The sequence below is a fragment of the Oryza sativa genome, chromosome 4 (genome assembly GCF_034140825.1).
Source record: "Oryza sativa Japonica Group chromosome 4, ASM3414082v1".
In the NCBI taxonomy this organism is placed as follows: domain Eukaryota; kingdom Viridiplantae; phylum Streptophyta; class Magnoliopsida; order Poales; family Poaceae; genus Oryza; species Oryza sativa.
In genome coordinates this window covers 2,902,691-2,923,016 of record NC_089038.1, presented here as the reverse complement: position 1 = coordinate 2,923,016, position 20,326 = coordinate 2,902,691, and the positions used below count along the sequence as shown (strand labels likewise).

The following is a 20,326-nucleotide window of genomic DNA, read 5'->3' as shown; positions in this document are numbered from 1 at the left end:
CAACCTGATGCATGGGATTGAACAGCACCTTCATCACAGCACATCAGTTAAATTAAATTAATTACTCTAGCTAGTATTTATGTAATATCAAAGAGTCTGTCATTAGGATTAGAATGAAAGTTGGGGATAAGGATAAAGAAATTGAAGGTATTTTAACTTCAACATATTTAATCTTGAATTCTGATCTTATTTCACAATATATATACACCCTATATATTCCTATTTCTAACTATTCTTGCCACACATAATATATATCCAAGTTCCGATAAGAGCTAAAACAGTTCCTAGAAAATATATAATACAAAATTTGAAGTGAAATTCCTACTATACCTTCTAGAAACTGACCCATGCTGCAACTTGCAATAATTTGTAACTAACGATAACATTAATATGTTGTACGATTGTACTTTATCTCCCCAATAGCTGGTAAATTGTTATAGATTTTTATCTTGATTTTGTTGCACCCTTGCTTCGCTACTAGCTATAACAGACAAGCTCGCCGTTACCCAGGAGCTTAGGGGGGAAGTTTTGGTGGGATAAGAAATAGTAATATTAACTACTTACGGCTTTTGATGAAAGAGATAAATACCAATAACTATGCTAGGTAAGGAGCAACTAATTAGCAAAGTGCTAACTCCATCCCATTTTAAACGCAGTCCTGAGTTTCCGTATTATTTGTACTTTTTCTAGAATTTTTTACGATATTTCTTAGTTGGTGTGCATTAATCATGTGCAAGGAAATTTATGTGTATAGGATGTGTGAACTTAGGCCGCGTTCGATAGCGAGAGATCGAGGGGATTTGGTGAATTGTGCACTGTTCAGCACTGTATATGTCTGAATAATTTACTGCATATTAAATGGCGTTGGTGACTAAACGTGGCACCTGTACAAACGGCACAGACGGCATTTGGATGGATCGATTCGTCGGCCCATCCGTCCCCAACCCACCACCAGCGCAAGCAGCCATGCTCGCTCTCTCTCTCTCCCATCGATCCCCTTCTTCCTTCGCCAAATTTTCTCGGTCGTCGACGGCTCCACGCGCAGTCGTCGTGGCTGGAATCGTTGTGCCCTACTGCTGAGCCTCGTCCGGTGGTCGTCGTGGTCAGCCTGGGGCTGTTAGGCACACGGAGAAATCGACCACTCGTCACGGGAGCTGCTGAAAAGGCGAATCGAGGCCGGAGAAAGGGGATTCTCTGGCGGAGCTGCCATCAAGCCAGGCGGAAGTCGGGGAGCGCTGCCGGTGTTGTCTGCGTCACCTAGCTGCTCATCAGGCTCTGCAGCTTTGGCCGCATGCGGCTGTACTCGGTGGAGTGCTCTCGGGTGTCACAGTGTCGTCAAGATTCGGCAGAGTTGGAAGCTTTCTTCTCGCCTCCGGCCTCCTATTTGAGGCCTCCTTCTCCGGGTGGACAATGGGCACCAGGGGAACAAAGTGGAAGAGAGGGGAGGACATCCATCCGTCGACTGCAGCCAAGGGGTAGGCTGTGCCTTTGGCGTTCGCCGCACCGGCTCCTCACGGACTGCTCATCAATCTGGATTCGGGGACGGGGTCGAGCGCCTCTGGCAAATCTGACGCCAGCTCTGCCCCTCCTTGTGACAATGACATCAATGTGGCCGCCCGCTTCCTAACAGCCGTTTGTGCGACCTCCCCAGAAGGCGTTCGCTCTTTCGTCCGTCGTGTGTTGCCGGCGACGGTTGTTCGGTCCCTCGATTTGGACCTGATCCGGCCCATCTCGCCACAAAAGGTAATGCCCATTGTAATTTGTTTTTGATCCATTGCATTTGTGCTTTGTTAACATTGGGTGGTAGATGGCGGAGGGTAAAATCCGATGGAGCGACGATGAAATTGGCATATTTCTTGAGGCATGCTTGGAGGAGTTGTCCGCAATGACCATAACATCCACTTGTCCAAAGCCGCAAGGCTACAAGAACCTCATACAGAAGATGAAGGAGAGAATCGGAAGAAACCTCACCAAGGATCAAGTGAAGTACATATGGCGTCAATGTCGTAAAAGGTGGATGCTTTGGACGTGGCTGGAATCAAAGGCTACCGGCATTGGCCGTGACCCGATAACTCAAGCCATTGTTGCTGACGACGATTGGTGGGAAGACAAGGACCAGGTATGTCACCTACCCTTATGTTGTGTTCGGTCGAACTAGGAAGATAGTGATTTCCATACTGATTTGCATTAACACAAGGACCCATGACATTTGTTTAGTTCATGAAATCTCCACAGTTATCTATTTTTAGGTATAATCATACATATTGTTCATAGAAAGTGTTATGTACCTTTGTAAAACCTTGTGTTTCTAGGCTACAAAATCAGAATGTAATTTTTTTGCTATAATGAATGGGGGTACAATTTCTCTGTTCTATTCACTACCTTCCAATAAATTGATTAGGAAGCAGCAAATGCATGGTTGGTACTATTTTTATTATTCTCTTGTAGGTCTTTTCAACAAAACTGAGCCATATCTTGAGATATTTGGTATTCCTATGCTATTGTTGATGCCATAGTTTGACATGACATCAACCTCTATGTGACATGTCACATTGCTTACATGGCATAAAGTTTTTTGATTTTTAGTCTGCTCATCATCTGCTATTATTGTCAATGCATATCAATATCATATAGTACTTCCTCCATTTTCTTGAATTAGTTAGACCGTAAAATCTAGGTAAAATGTTACCTGCAGTCTGCAGATGTTAAAACATGGTGCCACCAATAATAGCTATGTTACTGCGTACATTAGTTATGTACTTGTATGCTGCTGCTTTTTTAGTTCAAAAAGCGTCAACAAAATGCAAAAATGAAAATCGATTTAAGAAACTACTTATGTTCATTTCAATGTAAATTTATTTTGTTACTCAACCATTTTTGCAGAAAAAGGACGGAGCTCGTGTCTTCAAAGATTCCCCTCTCAAGCACATCGACCTTCACTGTGCTATTTTTTCGGGGCGCACAGTGGTAGGGAACCACTCTGCTGTTGCAGGCGCAGCACCAGCACCTCCTCAGCAGCCAACTCCAAGGCCCAACATCAATATCTCACAGCTGCTAGCTCAACAACAAAACATTGCGACTCCAGGAGTTTCAAGTGCAGGAAAAGGCAAGAGGCTAGCAGATGAAGCTGGCACTTCGAGGGGATCGGCTTCAAAGAAGAGTCGAAGTGACTCAGCCGGTGATGCCCTGCACCGGCTAGCTGATTTGCGAGTGGAGTTGATGGAGAGCCGTTCCCGGAAGGTGGAAGAGGACAGGGCTAGAAGTGCAGCAGCTTGCATCCAGTTGGTGGTAGCTGATGGACATAACCCAGGGAGTGATTTATTCTTTATGGCACTGGATGTATTTGAGCGTGCTTATTGGCGTCAATGGTTCATTGATTACTGCCCTACACCCGAGTCACGGTCCCATTACATAGTACAGACATGGCAAAAGCAATTTGGCGGAAAAGGAGCTGGTGGCCAAGGAGGTGGACAGCCTGGATACGAAGGAGGAACTGGGCAGCAGTGTTATGGTGTAGGAGCACCCCCGCCAACTGGCCAGCAGGGTTATGGTGGAGGAGTACCCCCGCCAACTTGTTCAGGAGGTCATACAGGGTTTGGAGGTTGGTAGGGGGGTGGCCCTGGTGGAGGTGGGGGTCCTGGTAGCGTAGATGGTAATGGGTTCTATTGAGTTGCTCTTGCTTGGTCAGTTGCTTGGAGCTCACTGAGAGGAGGAGATTCATATGAGAGGCATAAAAAATAATGCTCACCATACTGTTTGCAGTAGGATTTTAGCATCTGCTTAACTGTTTTTTTCTTGTATGATTTGTACCCTCTTGTTGTATGATTTTAGCATCTTGTTGTATGATTTTTAGCATCTGCTTTACTCATTTCTAATGCTTGTAGTCTGAACTGGTACTTGTGGTATGTCACTGTGAAATTTTTTATGCAGTTAATTTTTTTATTGAACACCATGCGTGCATTTTTTTACAAATAATGTTGTAATGGTTAATGTAAGCTAAATATTTTTCTTGTTTCGAAGGAATCACACAATGAGCGACGGTTCATCGTGGAGTTCGTATGGTACTGAAGGGCAATACACGAGCGATAAGGATGACACTATTATTGCAATGATGCAAGAGATTTTAGCTGCTCCTCCAAGAGCTCCTCATCGTGTCCCAACCCAATTTGGAATAACTTGGATGCTAGAGACAATGGCGAATTCTGCACAGTGCCGTGCGATTTTCCGTTTAACGGAATATCAGATATACACTCTACATGTAATTTTGGAAAATGCCCCTTACAACCTGCATGGGAGTAATGATGTAAGTTCTTTGGAGGCACTAGGAATCTTCTTGTTCACAATGGCAGGAAATAATTCTGCAAGGGAGTCGAACAATCGTTGGGTCCGGTCGAACTCGACGGTGTCTATCTATTTTCGAAGGGTTCTTAGCCGAATGGTTATGTTAGGGTCGAAAATACTCAAGCCAATTGATCCGAATTTTACGGACATCCCTCGTCGCCTACTACAAGATAGTCGTTTTGGACCATTCCAGTTTGCTGTAGGTGCTGTTGACGGCACACACATTCCGGTCACTGTTGGTGTGGATAGTGCCATAGAACACATGAATCGCCATGACGAGACAACAAAAAATGTCCTAACAATTGTTGGATTCGATGGTAGAGTTATATTTGCCGATGCCGGATGGCCAGGATCAGTGCATGACAATCGAGTCCTAAACGAAGCTATTGACTCTTATCCAGAGGAGTTTCCAAGACTACCTTTTCGTAAGTACTACATTTGTACACCATATAGCACTTCATTAATTGTGCACTGATAGTTTTCATGTATAACTTCCTTATTATTTTGTAGGAAAATATCTTCTTGTTGACTCCGGATATCCGAGTAGGATGGGCTTCCTGGCACCGTACCCACGTGTACGGTACCACAAGGATCAATTCAAGGGGCCACACGCTCCACCGCCAGAAGGAAGGGAAGAGAAGTTCAACTACATACATGCCAAGCTACGTAATATAATTGAGAGGCAATTTGGAATTGTGAAAAAACAGTGGAAAATCTTAAAAGGCATACCGTACAACCCATACAAGAATGTCCAGAGCGACATAATATTGGCAGCGTTTTGTTTGCACAACTTCCGAATCGACAGCAAGCAAAATGACTTCCAGGCCAATAACCCTCTGTATAATGGTAATCCTATAGCACCAATGGCACCCCCCTTCTCCAATATGTATTACGCCGGCAATAGCGCACAAGCGATGAACGCATACCGTGATGCCATTGCCAATTCGGTGGAGAACCTGTAGAAGTACATGAACTATCTCCTGTACAGTGTACGAGCTTTTTATTAGATGTACGATTTAATAAGAAATCCATTTCGTGATGGATATATGTATTATGTACTGCATTCAAGTCTTTGGACTGTGCCAACTCGTATTCAATAATTTTTTTCATTACTTTGCTCAAATTGCTACTACCTCCGTTTTTTAATAGATAACGCCGTTGACTTTTTCTCACATGTTTAACCATTCATCTTATTCAAAAATTTTATGCAAATGTATAAGATATAAATCACACTTAAAGTATTATGAGTGATATAACAACTCATCACAAAATAAATTATAATTATGTAAATTTTTTGAATAAGACGAATGGTCAAACATGTGAGAAAAAGTCAACGGCGTCATCTATTAAAAAACGGAGGGAGTATATTTTATTTTTCCAACAATTTTTTCCCATATGTCAAATTGCAATATTTTTTTTTCTGCATTTGTCGTCACTACTTTTAATAGAACGCTGTAACTACTATTTGACACAGCAAAAATATCTATCATCTTGCAAGTAGAAAAAAAAAGACGCTACAGCTACCTAAGCCCAAATGAATGGCATCTGTGCAGTAGCAAACGGCGCCGTCTACTGCTGTCTAACACCTGTCACTGGACAGTCTAGACTGCATTTCACGATGAATAAATTATTCGGTGGACTACAGTGCTGCTTTCACCCAATCCCCTCAATCTCACGCTATCGAACGCGGCCTTAGTGATGTGCCGGTTCGTTGATATCGTTCTATATTGCTAATTCTCAAAGGATTTGGTAATCACGTGCGGGCCAGTTCTGAAGGCCCATGTTCCGAAGTAATTGAACAAAATAGAAATTTAGAATCAATCAGAAGTACCAAGGTAATTCACACGCCGTAGATCAATTACACTCTCCTATGTAAAATATTAACATTTCTCAGATTTAAAATTGGTATTACAATATATCCAATTCTAAGCATTGGTTTCCAACATGCACGAAAATCCAAAGCAATTTTTTTACGACTGAAGTGACTAAAACAAAATATTTTCTCTTTATCTTAGATTTTTTTTCTATGGAACATATTGAAATGCTTATATATATGTTAGAACGTAGAATTTTTTTAATTTTCTAATTTACAAAATTACGTAGTGATCTGTTCTTTTTTTAAAAAAAAGGAAACCATACAACTCCTGAAACAAGATCATATTATAGTTGAGTTGTCACGCGGTGCACTTATATATGATAGTTAAAAGTTCATGGTCGGTAATATTATAAAAGTTCATGCGGCCCTTATATATCTTAAAGTTGGACTGAGATATAATCTTGTAAATTATTATAAATTGCTTGTCTACATCCCAACCCAGGCTTAATGTATCACAACAGATCCAAAGGTGTATATTGATTTGCTATGATGAACTGCCTACGTGGATATCCATGCTGACCATAGTTTTGCTACTTTTCAGCTCTCTCTTAGACACTGTAGCAACAAATTTCCTCCAACCCTAACAGTGGACACCCAGTTTTTAGAGCACTTCTGGCCACCTTAGTCCCCTTCAGAATACCTCGTCCTAGAGCCGCCGTGCTAATATAAAGGAGGAGAATTGAGAAGAGATAGATGAATAGCTATGTGCACTATAGCTATACAAGTTTGTTCCAGCTACCGTGGACAACCAAAGGTGTTATGGATATATTGTAACATCAAATCTAGATTACGGATATAGATGAGAGCAATTTAAAGACTGCGGACCAAAGTGATATTACGGTCTAACTTTATGGACCCACCGCAAATTCTACTCTATTTCATAATTTTCCTAGATAACTTTTGCGTATTTGAATAAGCGATTACCTTATCAGAGACACTCGACATATATCGATCATCACATTTCACCATCGTCTCTGCGTTCGTCTAATATATCTGCCTAGCTTTGGTAGGCTGCTAGCCTTACGCTTCCCTGCAATGCAACGGCGCTCACGGTTTCATGGAAGTTGAGGAGGATGTACAGACAGCTATGATGCAAATCTTGCCTTGTTTTATGAGCATTGCCTAATTTGGTCCCTAATTGGTTCAATACACTACAGTAGTTCTTATCTTGTACTTTGCTTCCTGTAGCTCTCTCGTCCTTAATAATTATCTCCCTTGAAGTATGCATATAGTAATTGCCCAAATCTAATCAAGATAATGCATGCCTGTGATTGATCTGTTACTTCTAACCTTCCAGATGAAACCTTTCTTAATGCCTATACAGTCCCAAGTACCAACTTATAATGCAACTTCGTCAATCGGGCTGGCCTCGTTGGTAGTTTGATATAGTATATCTATAGAGATTAATTACGATGCAGCTTGGGATCGTATATATCCACTTGGGCATGAATCCCTCGAGTATTCAATTGGGAGCTTTTCCCAAAGGTTACTCTGTGTGCACAAGTGACATGTGCATTAGCAAGCACTCCGTCTCCTCAAATAACTTAGGACATTTGCGAATGATTTGGGGCCTGTTCAGGTTGTAACCAAAATAAACCTTACCAAATTTTAGCAGGATAGCAATATTGCTAAAATTTTGACAGGATTTCTAATGTATTTAGCAAATTTGACAACAAACTAAACGTTCGATATTTTTTTGGCAACTTTGCAAAAAAAAAAAGATATGGTTGAAAATGACATCAAAGTGAAACCCTTGACTATATTACCCTGTTTTATGAAATTACATGTACTGACCAGTACTCGGTTAACTTCCGATTTGAAAAAGAAAAGGAAAAGAGAAGTTAATCGGTCGGCAAAGAGGCAGTGGAAGATCCAAATAAAGTAGGGCATGGACAATTAATGGAGGTCCTCATGAAGAAAAGTTGTGCCGCATGGGACGAGCCCACCCTCTAGGACACGAGGGTATAATTAATTGTACCCCCAATTTCTTCGCTGATAATATGTAAATTAAGTAGATATTGTATGTACATATACCGTTGGTTGGATCAAAACAAACATTCTTAGATCTAGAAGAATCATCATTTTCAAGAGTATTATATTTTTGTATACAAATAACTTTCATTTGCACTAGTAACGAAAATTATCATCTCATTTTTTGCTATTAGGAAACATTTTGTTTTTCTATTGAACAATGGTCAGTAACTTATTTTCACTAGAACCGATATCCGCCACCTCTTCAAACCACATTTTAGTGTTTTTTTTTCGTTTTAGCCCCTAGACACTATTTTTCAACCCATGTAATACTCTCTATTAGATAATTATTGAAACTTCATATAATTTAGACATTGTGATAAAAAAGACCTGCATATATATCCATAATCCCTCGCTGTTTTGATCCCCACTCTCCCCGCCACCACTCTCTTCCTTTTTGACAATTTAGCCCTTTTCAAAAACTTATTTAACTAGAAATGATCCGTGACCTCAACGCCAGCAGCCTCGGCCCTGAGGTCCTACAGCTCAATGCTAGGCATGTTGGTCCTGAATCCCCTGTCCACATATAGCTTGAGCCCATCGCCTCGCTGATGTGGTAGGTTCGTGAAGTGAGGCCCCCAAGCCTAAATGGCGCTACTCAGCTCAACCATAGCGCCAGCCGCATTAGCGCTAAGGTTTAGGATTTTGCCACGTTACCGATCTGCCTAACACAACTCTTTTGTTGGGCAGCCACGTAGTGCTGCACTAGTCAACCTCAACATCACATGGTTACATGCCGACCCACATTCCGTAATTCACAACGCATCCTGTGCCACGTTTAACAAATTAACCACGGTTTCAATCAAAATACTCAATACATGGGCAAACATTAGGGAAATTAGGGTTTTCAGAGGGACTTCACCGTGCAAATCAATCTCTAACGCACTACCCATAAATTCCCCTTCGATTTGGGGTGGATTTGCGTACATTTGGGAAAGAGAGAAGAGGGTGGCTCCGTCGTACAAATCCTAGGCAGAGGAGAGGAGAGGAGAGGAAGAAGGCGGCTGGGTGTGGCCGCGCATGGGGTTAATTCCATTACCTTAGCGCCAACATGCTTGGTGCTGAGGTTGGGCACCTTAGCGTCGTGGTGGTCGGCACTATGATCCTGGCCCGTCGGCGAGCGGATCTTCTTGGGCACCATATTGGCGGGGGTTCGGTGCCAATGGGCCTGGCGCTAAGGTCACTAAGCATTTTTGGTTGAAGTTTTAGCAAGGTCTAGTTTTGAAATAAGTTTTTGAAAAGATAATTTGTCAAAAAAATGGCACTCTCTCACTCCCCGCAAACCCCTTACCGCTCCTCTTCCAGTACCATCTTCTCCCCGTCCCACCAACGAACGCCGGAACTAGCTGTCTCTCTCTCTCACTCGAGGAGGCCACAAATTGTGATGATTGGGATGATGGTTGTGGAGGCAATGAAGGTGAGCTCTCCTTCACCCGCCATCCTATCAACCTCATGGCGTGGAGGTGCTCATCAACGGCAGATATGCTCTAGACGTTGCTGGGTAGGCCCTTCTCTCCCGTCCTCAAGTGTTTCTGTTCTTTCCACTCTCCCCCGGACCATTTGCAGGAGGACGCTACTCGTGCAACGCGGCTCGTAGCTTCAATAGGGCATGCTGCCTAAGGAGTAAAAGTTTTGGCCGAGTTGGCGATGATATTCAAACTTGACGGGATGAGCCCACCCACCAAGTCTCGCATTAATCGTGCTCTGACATTCGTTGTGGCCATACAGAGATCTGCACACAGAATTGGAGAAGTCTCCGTTTTCTATTAATGATCAGTTACGATTTAGTTTATTTCTTTCTACTGGTTTATTGAAGTTATTTATTTAAGACTGATTTTATATTACTTATGATTTTCTTGAGCAGTCGGTGTAGTTGAGTGAGTTCACTTGATACAAAAGGTATTGCAGGCGATCATCCTCTATGTGCACCATCACCTACAAAGAGAGAATCGCACTACAAAATCCCCTCCGGAAGTTTCTTAGAATCGATTATCTTATGGCATTAGCAGTGCGTTGCTCGTTTTTGCCGTTTCTCACATGCCACATAGACCAAGAACGTGTTAAGCTATATGTTCCACAGTGCAAGTTGCTTGTAATGGGTCCCACAGGTACCATCTTTTTTATTTTTAACTCTCCCTCTCTCCTCGCCCTTTTTTTATTCCTCACCAGAGGAAGTCCCCTCTTTCTCCTCTCTTTTCATCCCCCACCAGAGGAACCGAGGCTGATGGCGAGACGGAGATGAGCAGTGATGGAGCAGTCGGGCAGCGCGAGGCGCAAGCAGCGGGACGGCCCGAACGGCGCTGGGCAGCCCTAGCGGCGACCTAGATAACACGGATCAAGGGCGGTGCAAGTGCCAGGACAGCCCGAGCGGCACCAGGCAGCCCTAAAGGCGACGACGCGGTGGCGGATCGAGGGCGGCGCGAGGCGCGAGCGGTGATAACAACGTCGGGCGGCCCTAGCAGCGACGGCGCCGTCGGCAGATTGAGCTCGCCAGCTCCGAATCGACGCCGGATGTCCTCTTCTCTTCTCCTCCGCCGCACCTCCCCTCCTTCTCCTCCTCCTCCTCCTCTAGCACGGGAGCGATGGACGGTGGGGGCATCTGGACGGTCACGCGGTGATGACGCCGTTCGACGAGCTCCCATCCTTGTCACTGGAGTACTACGCGCTCACCGCCGATGCCTGCGCGAAGCCACTCGCGCGAGGCTCCGCCCTCCATGACACTTTCTCCCAGCTTCTCCCTACTTTTTTCATTCGAAGAACGAGTATCCAAGTTTGGCTCCGAGTACCTGTTTTGGCACCGAGTATTGCCGATGTGGCACCGAATATTGGGTTCTTGGCTATGAGGCTGAACGTCACCTCGATTGGTTGGAGGGAGTTTTTAGGAGGGATTGGGAGTTTAGAGGGATGAGGCTATTAACTGTTTTGTTTGGTTGGGTTACATGGAAATTTTGGTGGGATGAGGATGGGGAATTGAGGGAGGAACTCCCTCCTTTTCAATACTCGGTAGGGGGTGGTAATTGGGAGGAAATTCCTCCTTTACTCTGCGTAAACAAATCTCAGCCATCTATTTTCATTAATGACCTAATCTCTAACTAAGGGCCTGTTTGGCATAACTCCAGCTCCAACTCCACCTCTCCTGGAGCTAGAGCTCAGCTAAACAGTTTCAGCTCCACCAAAACTAGAAGTGGAGTTGGGTGGAGCTCTCTCACAAAATGTAGGCAGCTCCACAACTCCACTCCAGACTCAACTCTTGGAGTTATATTTAGGAGTTGGAGCTGTACCAAACAAGCCCTAAACTCCCTATCAATTTCCACCACCTCTTCCAAACAAGATACTGGGATTAAAAATCAAATTCCCATCTTAACCTCACCATCAATTTCCTCGTGTAAACTCCCAATCCCCTTTCCTCGAGTTGCTAAACAAGCTGGGGGTTTCGAGGGAGAGAATGGTGAGTGAAAAGATCGTCATCCTTTCACCAGCTGGGAGTGGGAAAAAAAGGAAAGCGAGGGAAAAAAAAATATGGTGCCGCACAACGACTGCGGCGTTTTCTTGTTTTCTTTTATACTCAATCGTGAATCCAAAACAAACGTACAAAAGACTCCTGATGCCACGGCGGCAAATAACACAACATCCCACGTCTGAAACTCTGAATAGTCTGTGGCTATACAAAAACTGACTCCACATGTACATGTACGATGACTACAGCCACAAGCAAATTAACACAACTGCAACCCCTCTATGTACGTGATAACTTCCACATGCCCAAACTAATTAAAAGGAAAGAAAAAAAAATCCAATGTAAAACACAATATATCTGGTGTGACTTGCTTACTTTCAACTTATACATTTCGACTGATCCTGTTCAGTTCAATTGCTTGGCGCACTTGAGGAGGTAATTTCGGGTTTGGCCAGTTTAGGCAACGGCCCATCACTCTCCAGGAAATCCATTGCTTTCTCCATCGTAGGTCGCATCTCAATATTAGGCTGACAACACCACAGCCCCAAGACGATCACACGCTCCATCTGCCTCTTATCGAACGCACCTTGTAACCTATCGTCAGCAGCCTGCATCAGAGTTTTGTCGATGTACCTTTCCCAGACTTGTGCATAGCTATTCTCGTCTTTCTTGCAAGCAATCTCTAGCAGAACGAGCCCGAAGCTGAAGACATCTGAGCTACGGTTGAACTTTCCCGTCTTCCTGCACTCTGGATCCAAGTAATTTTCCGTTCCTACAACCATTGACGATTGTATTGTTCCATTGTCGGCAGTTCTCGACAGCCCGAAATCTGCTAATCTAGCATTGAAATTTTTGTCCAAGAGTATGTTGCTCGGTTTGATATCCCTGTGAAGAATGTATGGATGTCTATCATGGTGAAGGTAAACAAGAGCGCTGATAATGCCCTTCACTATTTTATACCTGAAAAGACAACATTTGCATGCATAATCATTTTCTTGTTCCGAGGAACGTACATAATGATTGTCAACATTACTAGCTCGTTTTTTCAAACTTCCATATTCAAAATAGTTACTTCCAGGAAACAACATGTTTTAGGGTCTATGTGGCAGAAAACCCATATATAGGTATTATTGAAATGTCATTTAATTTAAACATATCTAAAATAATTTTTTTAAAGCAGTGAAAAGTTAAACTATCAACCTTAGTCAAGAAATCAGTAATTACAATTTTCATATACAATCTATATTTTATTTTTAGAAAAATTATGCTCAACATGGACATGGTGGAGTTTTGTAAAACATTATTAGACAATAATTTTTGGGGTTATGTGTGCGGTAGTAATATAATAATACCTAGCTAGGTTCTTAAAATTTGAATATAAATTATATTGCTCAGCTCGCAGCATGTACCTTATTCTCCATGACAGCAGGGCCTCCTTCTCATACAGGTGCATATGTAGGTTGCCGTTATCCACAAATTCATATACCAGGAAAAGGTCGGTGTTCTTCTGCCTACGCCAGCACATGACGAAATCAATGATCGAGCTGCCCTTCATTCCCCAACCAAGAAGTTCAACAAGATTCTTCTGCTTTGCTCTACTGATGGTCTGGACTTCGTCAAAAAAGTCCTTGTTTCCTGCTCTGGATTCCCTCAAGATCTTCTTAACAGCCACTTCACGGCCCAATTGTGTCAAGAAACCTTTGTGTACTTCACCGAACGTACCTGCTCCAATCCTATTATCCATTGAAAAATGGTTTGTTGCAGCAGCCAAGCGGTGGTAGTTGAACCGACAAGCCCCACGAGTTCCCTTGTCAAATTCACGGTTTGTTTTTCTCCACTTCCACCATGAGAGAATAGACCACACCAGGAGCACCAATATGAGACCTCCTCCAATTGAGACCCCTACGGCAATGGCTTTCTTGTGATCTGCATCGATGTTACGGCAGATCGGTGTCAATTGCTGCATTACAAATTCATTCAAAAAAAATACAAACTACTAAGGTGTCAATTGCTGCGTCAGAAGTACCTCCAACGAGTACAATGCATTAATCCAACAATCAATTCAAGAGATGTAGTAACTGCATATATACCTTTTTGTACCGGGGCAGCAATAGTTGAGTTGAAAGACCATGAGTGTATTTGATGGAGCTCGAAGGCTGCCCCGGTGGCTGCAGAAAATCCCACTGCCACCTCCGACGGGAGCAAGGTCGTAGGATCTGGGAGTTTCGCACTGACGTTAACAGGGGCATAGTTAGAATAATTACCGGTATACTGCAGAGAGGCGACCAGCATCGAGGTCTTGCTGTCAAAGGTGATGGACGCCTTCATCATGCTCTCATTCGGGCTGAAGCTGGATACACTTGTTGTGTTAGTCGAAAAAGTGACTGTGTTGATGTTGATGCCCATATGGTCACCAGTCTGCTTAGGCTGCTCCCAGGTGTTGTTGTACGTGTCAAACTCGACGGATACGAACTGGTCCGGGCCAAAGCTACTATAGTTGTTGTTGGTGATGAGACCAAGGCTGCCGCCGCCTGAATCTGGAGGCATTCTTGATGGGTAACGTGCAAGGAAGAAAGCCATACCATCTCCCTTCTCCTTGTCGTTGTTAAATCTTGGTACAATAATCTTGAAGGTGAACTGTGTGGAGAAGCTGGCAACCTCCTTGGTGGTTTGGTCGTAGAAGGGCACCGGGTGATTGTACGACATCCGCCCAGCCGTGCACTGAGAGATGTCCAGCCCATATGCGTTGCAGGTGAGGTCGACGAAGCTGCCGTGCACAGTCGCGTTGCCCTCAAATCTCAAGTCATCCGGCTTGTATGTGGACATGTTGGAGAAGTCGAAGTTGAAGGAGAAGGGTGGTGTTGGAACTGTGGCTGCAGCACTACTAAGATGAGGAGCATCAAGCAGCAGGCAGGCGAGGAGGAGAAGAACCTGCAGCTGCAGGCAGGCCATCTTAGGTTGGACTGCACGAATTGTGCAATTCGATCCTAACGACACAAGCTAGCTTGCTAGTATGAAGAGCTCCGATCGATACGCCGAGTAATCAACACTATAAATATGCGCTACAGCCTGTTTAGGTTTTGGAATTAATCATTTAGAGCCAATGGAAGTTTATATTGTTTCTCCAGGCAACGTACGTGCAGTTTCTATGGGTAGTTGAGATCGATCTAACTCCCACAATTTTTTTTATGTAAAATTTGCTAGTGAACACTTAATAATGTGATATTTACTAGAAGACACAATGAAAACCGGTTTTTGCTTATGGGCACTATAATTGTGTGGATATTTGCTACAAGACACAGTGGGTACTAAAATAATGTATCCAACTAGCTGAGGAACAGTGGAGACAGCTGAAAAGTCAATTTTGCCCTCTTCGCTCTCCTCTGCCTCATCTTCTTCTTCCTTCCCTTTTCTCCGACCAAGCCACTCCACTTCTTGATCTACATCCACCGATCCACAGGCTAAGGTGGTCGTCCATCCACACTCGAGCTTGGTCTACCACACAAGCTCGATCCGCCGATTGCACGCATCCACCCGTGCTCGAGCTCCACACCAACAAGAGCTCATTTAAACACCATTTGGAGCTTGCCTCCACCTTCTAATAGGAAAAGACCAACGAGATCCAACCGTGATTAATTCAGTATTAGTTCTGGCACTCCGCTCAATCAGCCATTGTTCTTCTCTTTATCGAGGCAAGATATTGACAAAGTTCAAGCATGGAAGTTTGGGGCATGAGTAAATTTGTTATTGGTTTTAAGCATGAGTAAAATTTTCACTCCCGACTTTAGGCATGAGTAAATTTTTTACTCTGATTATAGATGTGAGTAAATCTTTGGTTTTAAGCATGACTAAAATTTTCACTCCCGACTTTAAGCGTGAGTAAATTTTTACTCCTGGATACTGGTGTGAGTAAATTTTTTTACTTGGTGAGAAGAGTGGGACGATACAAAGAGAAAGGAAGTTGAGTCCAAGAACCAAAACATAAAAAGACAATGAGAGGCGGGCGGTTTTTTTGCAAAATGTGCGATAGGGATGAGGTGCTCGATCTGGACCATCCATCTTCAATCCAACGGTACACAAAGGAGGTTGCACGATTGCACTGAGAGGCTGTTTGGTTCACTCCCTCACTTTGCCAAACTTTACCACACTTTCTAGGATACTTGTTTGTTTCACTTCCAAAGTTGTGGCATGCCAAAGTTTTTCAATTCAAAGGCTCACATGTCATACACCCATCTTATAGCCAAAAGTTGCCTAAGGTGTAGCCATCAATTTATAAGCCACAGATTTGGCTATGTTTGGCATGGAGGTTTGGCAATGTTTGAGAGTGAACCAAACAACCCCTTAGGTTTGGCAATGTTTGAGAGTGAACCAAACAATGTTTGAGATATGCACAGCTTGGAAGCTACAACTGAAAGAACAACACAGGACAAGATCTAAACTTAGTGGTAATGTAGTTTATGCATGTGCTTTACATTTAATCAGCGTCTATGCACGTGCTTTACATTTCATTAGCTCAACAGGCTTATAGCCCACGTTCGAAGCTAACCTGATCTATCTTTTTAATCAGTTGATTCTATAAAAAATGACAAATTAGGTGAACCTATTTACATACTATTAGCGACCATGGTATAAACCTGATGGTTATATTTTAATTAATGTACATGTGCGATACCAGGCAAGTAATGGTATGAACATGGAGTACAATATTCCAATGGCAATTAGGAGTGGCAGCGGGGTGGGGCGGGGCCAGGTTGGGCAGGAACGCCCCCACATTTCTCCCCGCTCCCGGCCTCACATTGGCCACCGGGTGAATAACCTGAGCCACCCCCGCCCCTGTAGAGGACCCGACAGTTGAGTGGGCCCCGCAGCTCCGATGAGGGGAAGGGACGAAGGGTGGTTGCGGCGTCATGCTTTGATAGGCAGGGCAAGCCGACGACTCGAAGGAGAAGGAGAGACGGAGGGTGGTTGCAGCATCGCGCGCTAATAGCCTGGGGCCCCGCTGGGTCACCCGAGGGTGAATATAACCTCCCCCACCGCCGCTCACCCATGGGTGTGAAACCTGACTTGGCCTCTGCCCCCATTAGGCTGGGGTCCTAGCCCCAGCGGGGAAATTGGCACCCTATGGGCAATTAGTTAATTTTTCTTATCTTTTGAATTAGTTTGTGGAATGCTTTCTTTATCACACAATGTTCTAAAATCACCATTTTATGTTAAATGGAATTATAGGAAATTTTCAACCAATAATATACTTACTCTGAATTTAACTAATAAAATTTATGCTCAAGTCATGTTTATAGTCATGTCTGTGTGCGCGGATGCATGCTGCGTTCCCTTCTAGTTACGGTAAGATCAGATCAGTCTTCGATACAATATATAGACAAGTAAGCACAGGGTTCCGAACTATAATTATTAGCTATTGGACTAGTCTCAAATAGAGTAAACAATACAGTAATGGGTTGGGGGAGAAACGGAGAATGGAAGCAAAGTACGGTCACATGGCGCTAACCATGTGACACATGGGAATGGGAGACCCGTACTTTTAGTTCGTGTAAACTTTTACTTGTCATTTCTGTTATGAAAAAAAGATGTACAACAGAGATACGAAGTTTTATGTGAAAAACCCTTGCAGAAAAAAACCACGGGCGCCGACCGGCAATGATCACTGCAGAGGAGTTGATTACAAACGTAGGATAGACATGGAGTTCTCCTAGAAAATCAATCCGAATATATTATGGGCCCAAAATTCGGATCACATATTTAACAATTTCTTTATCTTTTTATAGCTTGTAGCTTGTTGTTGGGTCGATAGACTTTACTCTCCGTACCAAAATATAGCAACCTTGTACTATATGTAACACATACTAGTATAACGAATCTAGACAGGATCTTCAGAACCAAACCCGGTACTAACAATGTTTCCCCACTAGTTCAAAAATGATTTTCCTGGACAAGCAATCTAATAGGTTGCAGATGGGCCATAAGTGTCCGCGTCTATAAAAATCAGCCCTCATTTTCGAATACGGCTCCATAAGAGACCCGTACGAAAAAAATCGATGTTTCCAAATGGCTCACTTAAAACATCCGCACGCAAAAATAAGGGTATTTTCGCAAGCGGGTCTCTTAACTCACCCACACGTATGTGAAATATTCGTCCACCCCATTTTTTATTCTACCCTCCCCCTATCTTTGTCTCTCCCACCTCACACTTCATCTCCTGGCTTCACTCCTCTCCTCTCTCTCCCGGCCACACTCCTCTCCTCTCCTCCCTCCTGGCGGCGACAACGGCGGCGGCGGTTGTCGTAGGCGGCAGCGACGGAAGGGGTGGGCGACGCCTAGCGCCGGCCTACTGCACGCTCTCCGGTGCACGGCGAGCCCCTCCAGCGGTGGAGGCGCGGGATCTGGTGGGCGGCGGCCGTCCCCGCACGGATCCGGCAGCCGGCCGCCTTCCCCCACGGCCTCCCCCTCGACGGCAGCATGCGCGGCTACTCCCCTCCCTCTCCTTCTATCTCCCCTCCCCTCCCCTTCCTTCCCTCCCTGCGTGGCCGGAGGGGGAGTACCGGCAGAGCGCGGACGAGGTGGCACGACCACTCCCCTCCCTCTCCTCTTGCTTCCCTCCTAGATCCGATGGAGGGGATGGGCATCGACAGTGGTGTGGCCAGAGGGGAGGCCGGCGTCGGCGGCGATGGGGAGGCACGGGGGCGGTGGATCCGGCGATGCCCTCCACGCGCGCCTCCGTTGACGCCCTCCACCTGCGCCGCCGTCGACACCCTCCGCCGGAAGGAAGGAAGGAAGGAAGGAAGCGGAGGGGAGGGAGCTAGAGGGAAATGCGAGAGAGAGTTGAGGGAATGAGTGGTGGGGAGAGGATAAGATGGAAGAGGAGAACATAAGATAGGACTTAGTTTTTTTTTGTAGGCATGAGTTTTTGTAGGCGGACCACATAATATTCCTCCTGCAAAAATCATATTTTTTTCAGGTGGACCACTTAAGAGGTCCGCCTGCGAAATAACGGTATTTTCGCAGGCAGACCTCTTAAGTGGTCCGCCTAGAAAAATTGATTTTCGTAGGAGGATGATGAAAATCCACCTCGGTTTACATTTTCATAAGCGGATATTGTTAGATTTAATTGGGTAATTGATCCATTTAAATCAATTAAATCAAATTAATTTTAAGGCTCATTATGCTAGGAATTCATGTGTATTCATTCTCTTATGGGATATCAATGGGATGAAGAGTTTTGAGAATTAATCCATTTGATAAGTGAATTGGTAACTTATATCAATTACTCCTAATTGATGGATGGTAAATGGTTGTGTGGTGAAGGATGGTTCATGGCTAATTGTTAGTTGATGACAATTAGCTGCTCTATTCCTCTTCCTATTTCGTTGGTAACCTACATCAATTACTCCTAATTGATGGTTGGTTGATAATTGTGTAGTAGAGGATGGTTGATGGGTAATTGATGAGAATTAGTTACTCTATTCCTCTTCCTATTCTATTACTCTTCATCTTTCATTCCTCCTATAAAATGAGAATGGATTTGATCTCTCTAAGGAGAAGTGAGACACACTTTCATCCATTTCCAAGGCTATTGCTGCTACGATAATCCCATCCCGACGAGTGTGTGCACACGCTTTGGGAGAATAGGCCTTCGAAACCACGCACTGCTACGATGTTTGCACGGACGGGTGGGCGATCAGGTTTTTGGAGAGCGCAAGGCGCAACTACTCACTGTTCATCAATATCTACTTCGTCTTCACTAACATGTCGAACACTGGAGGTAACGGCAAGACAAGGAGAAGGAGGCTCCGGTCAACACCAACAGAGGCAATACTATCTCAAACTCCAGCGGAGAACCATTCTTGGGGTATAACCTTTTTACATTATTTCAATTAGAAGTTTTATGGTTAATATTCATCGCAATGTCAACATTGTGTTACTATGTGATTGTTGATGCTTATTCTACATTAAGCATGCTCATGTTGATTACATGCTACTATCACTGGATTAAATCCCATTGTAAAAAATATGTTTATTATCTTGTTATTTTGGATTAAAATATGCCAAATTATGATCAAATTTCTAACAGATATTTGGCTCCGAGGGTCATATCCACCTGCGAAAAAAGAAACCCAACGTCCGCAAAAATACTTTTTTTAAGTAGTGTTTGCTTCCTAATTTCTATAAAAATCCTGTAAAATAGTGTCTATGTTTTAAAAGATTCCCTAACCACAATCCCTCCGATCTAATAATTCATCCACTATTCAGAGAGTCATCATTCTCTTCGGATTCACCCGTATTGAAAAAGAACATCAGGCCGGTTAGGTGCATGATGCAGCGCACTATCTTCTTAATACGACGATATACATATTCATTGACGGGAGTAATAAGGACGTTACTTTATAGGTCAAGTCAAGGAAAGCATGAACGTTATCGAATCCTGATTTGCTTCTGACTCATGTGTCGTCACCGAGCCGACGTCTGCAAACCGCGTATTCAGATGGAATGCACTCGTCTTCCAGAATCTGTTCTTCAGGAATCTCAGTATTTAAGTTCAGAACACATGGAGATGTTGTGCTTGAAGCAGAACAAATATTCAGAACTAGCTAGTTCAATCTTGCACT

The 20,326-nt window shown here is 43.9% G+C and overlaps 3 protein-coding genes across 4 annotated transcripts; 1 reads left to right on the top strand and 2 right to left on the bottom strand.

The window, feature by feature from the left end:
- The first annotated feature begins 1,364 nt into the window (after positions 1-1,364).
- On the top strand, positions 1,365-3,926 carry LOC107277620 (uncharacterized). Of its 2 annotated transcripts, XM_066309421.1 has the most exons (3): positions 1,365-1,743; positions 1,808-2,119; positions 2,884-3,926. In XM_066309421.1, exons 2-3 carry the CDS (start codon positions 1,808-1,810, stop codon positions 3,607-3,609), a joined length of 1,038 nt encoding a protein of 345 aa, XP_066165518.1. In that variant the 5' UTR covers positions 1,365-1,743; the 3' UTR covers positions 3,610-3,926. The 2 variants fall into 2 exon arrangements, with proteins under 2 accessions (XP_066165518.1, XP_025880988.2); XM_026025203.2 differs by having other exon boundaries at positions 1,365-2,119.
- A 7,842-nt stretch (positions 3,927-11,768) lies between these two features.
- On the bottom strand, positions 11,769-13,623 carry LOC4335017 (L-type lectin-domain containing receptor kinase S.4). The gene is made up of 2 exons (XM_015779203.3): positions 13,115-13,623; positions 11,769-12,665 (listed from the first exon to the last, which is right to left on the bottom strand). Exons 1-2 carry the CDS (start codon positions 13,447-13,449, stop codon positions 12,116-12,118), a joined length of 885 nt encoding a protein of 294 aa, XP_015634689.2. The 5' UTR covers positions 13,450-13,623; the 3' UTR covers positions 11,769-12,115.
- Positions 13,624-13,642: 19 nt separating this feature from the next.
- On the bottom strand, positions 13,643-14,724 carry LOC136356051 (anti-H(O) lectin-like). The gene is made up of 2 exons (XM_066309471.1): positions 13,796-14,724; positions 13,643-13,665 (listed from the first exon to the last, which is right to left on the bottom strand). The coding sequence occupies exons 1-2, from the start codon at positions 14,655-14,657 to the stop codon at positions 13,643-13,645; spliced, it is 885 nt and encodes a 294-aa protein (XP_066165568.1). The 5' UTR covers positions 14,658-14,724.
- Positions 14,725-20,326: the final 5,602 nt, after the last annotated feature.

What these genes read in the sequence shown, in the direction of transcription:
- LOC107277620 (XM_066309421.1), top strand. Translation starts at nt 1,808, where the DNA reads ATGGCGGAGGGTAAAATCCGATGGAGCGACGATGAAATTGGCATATTT. An exon ending in GGTGGGAAGACAAGGACCAG is followed by an intron (nt 2,120 to 2,883) that starts GTATGTCACCTA and finishes CCATTTTTGCAG; the next exon opens with AAAAAGGACGGAGCTCGTGT.
- LOC4335017 (XM_015779203.3), bottom strand. Translation starts at nt 13,449, where the DNA reads ATGGATAATAGGATTGGAGCAGGTACGTTCGGTGAAGTACACAAAGGT. An exon ending in CTGCTGTCATGGAGAATAAG is followed by an intron (nt 12,666 to 13,114) that starts GTACATGCTGCG and finishes TTGTCTTTTCAG; the next exon opens with GTATAAAATAGTGAAGGGCA.
- LOC136356051 (XM_066309471.1), bottom strand. Translation starts at nt 14,657, where the DNA reads ATGGCCTGCCTGCAGCTGCAGGTTCTTCTCCTCCTCGCCTGCCTGCTG. An exon ending in TGCTGCCCCGGTACAAAAAG is followed by an intron (nt 13,666 to 13,795) that starts GTATATATGCAG and finishes TTTGTAATGCAG; the next exon opens with CAATTGACACCGATCTGCCG.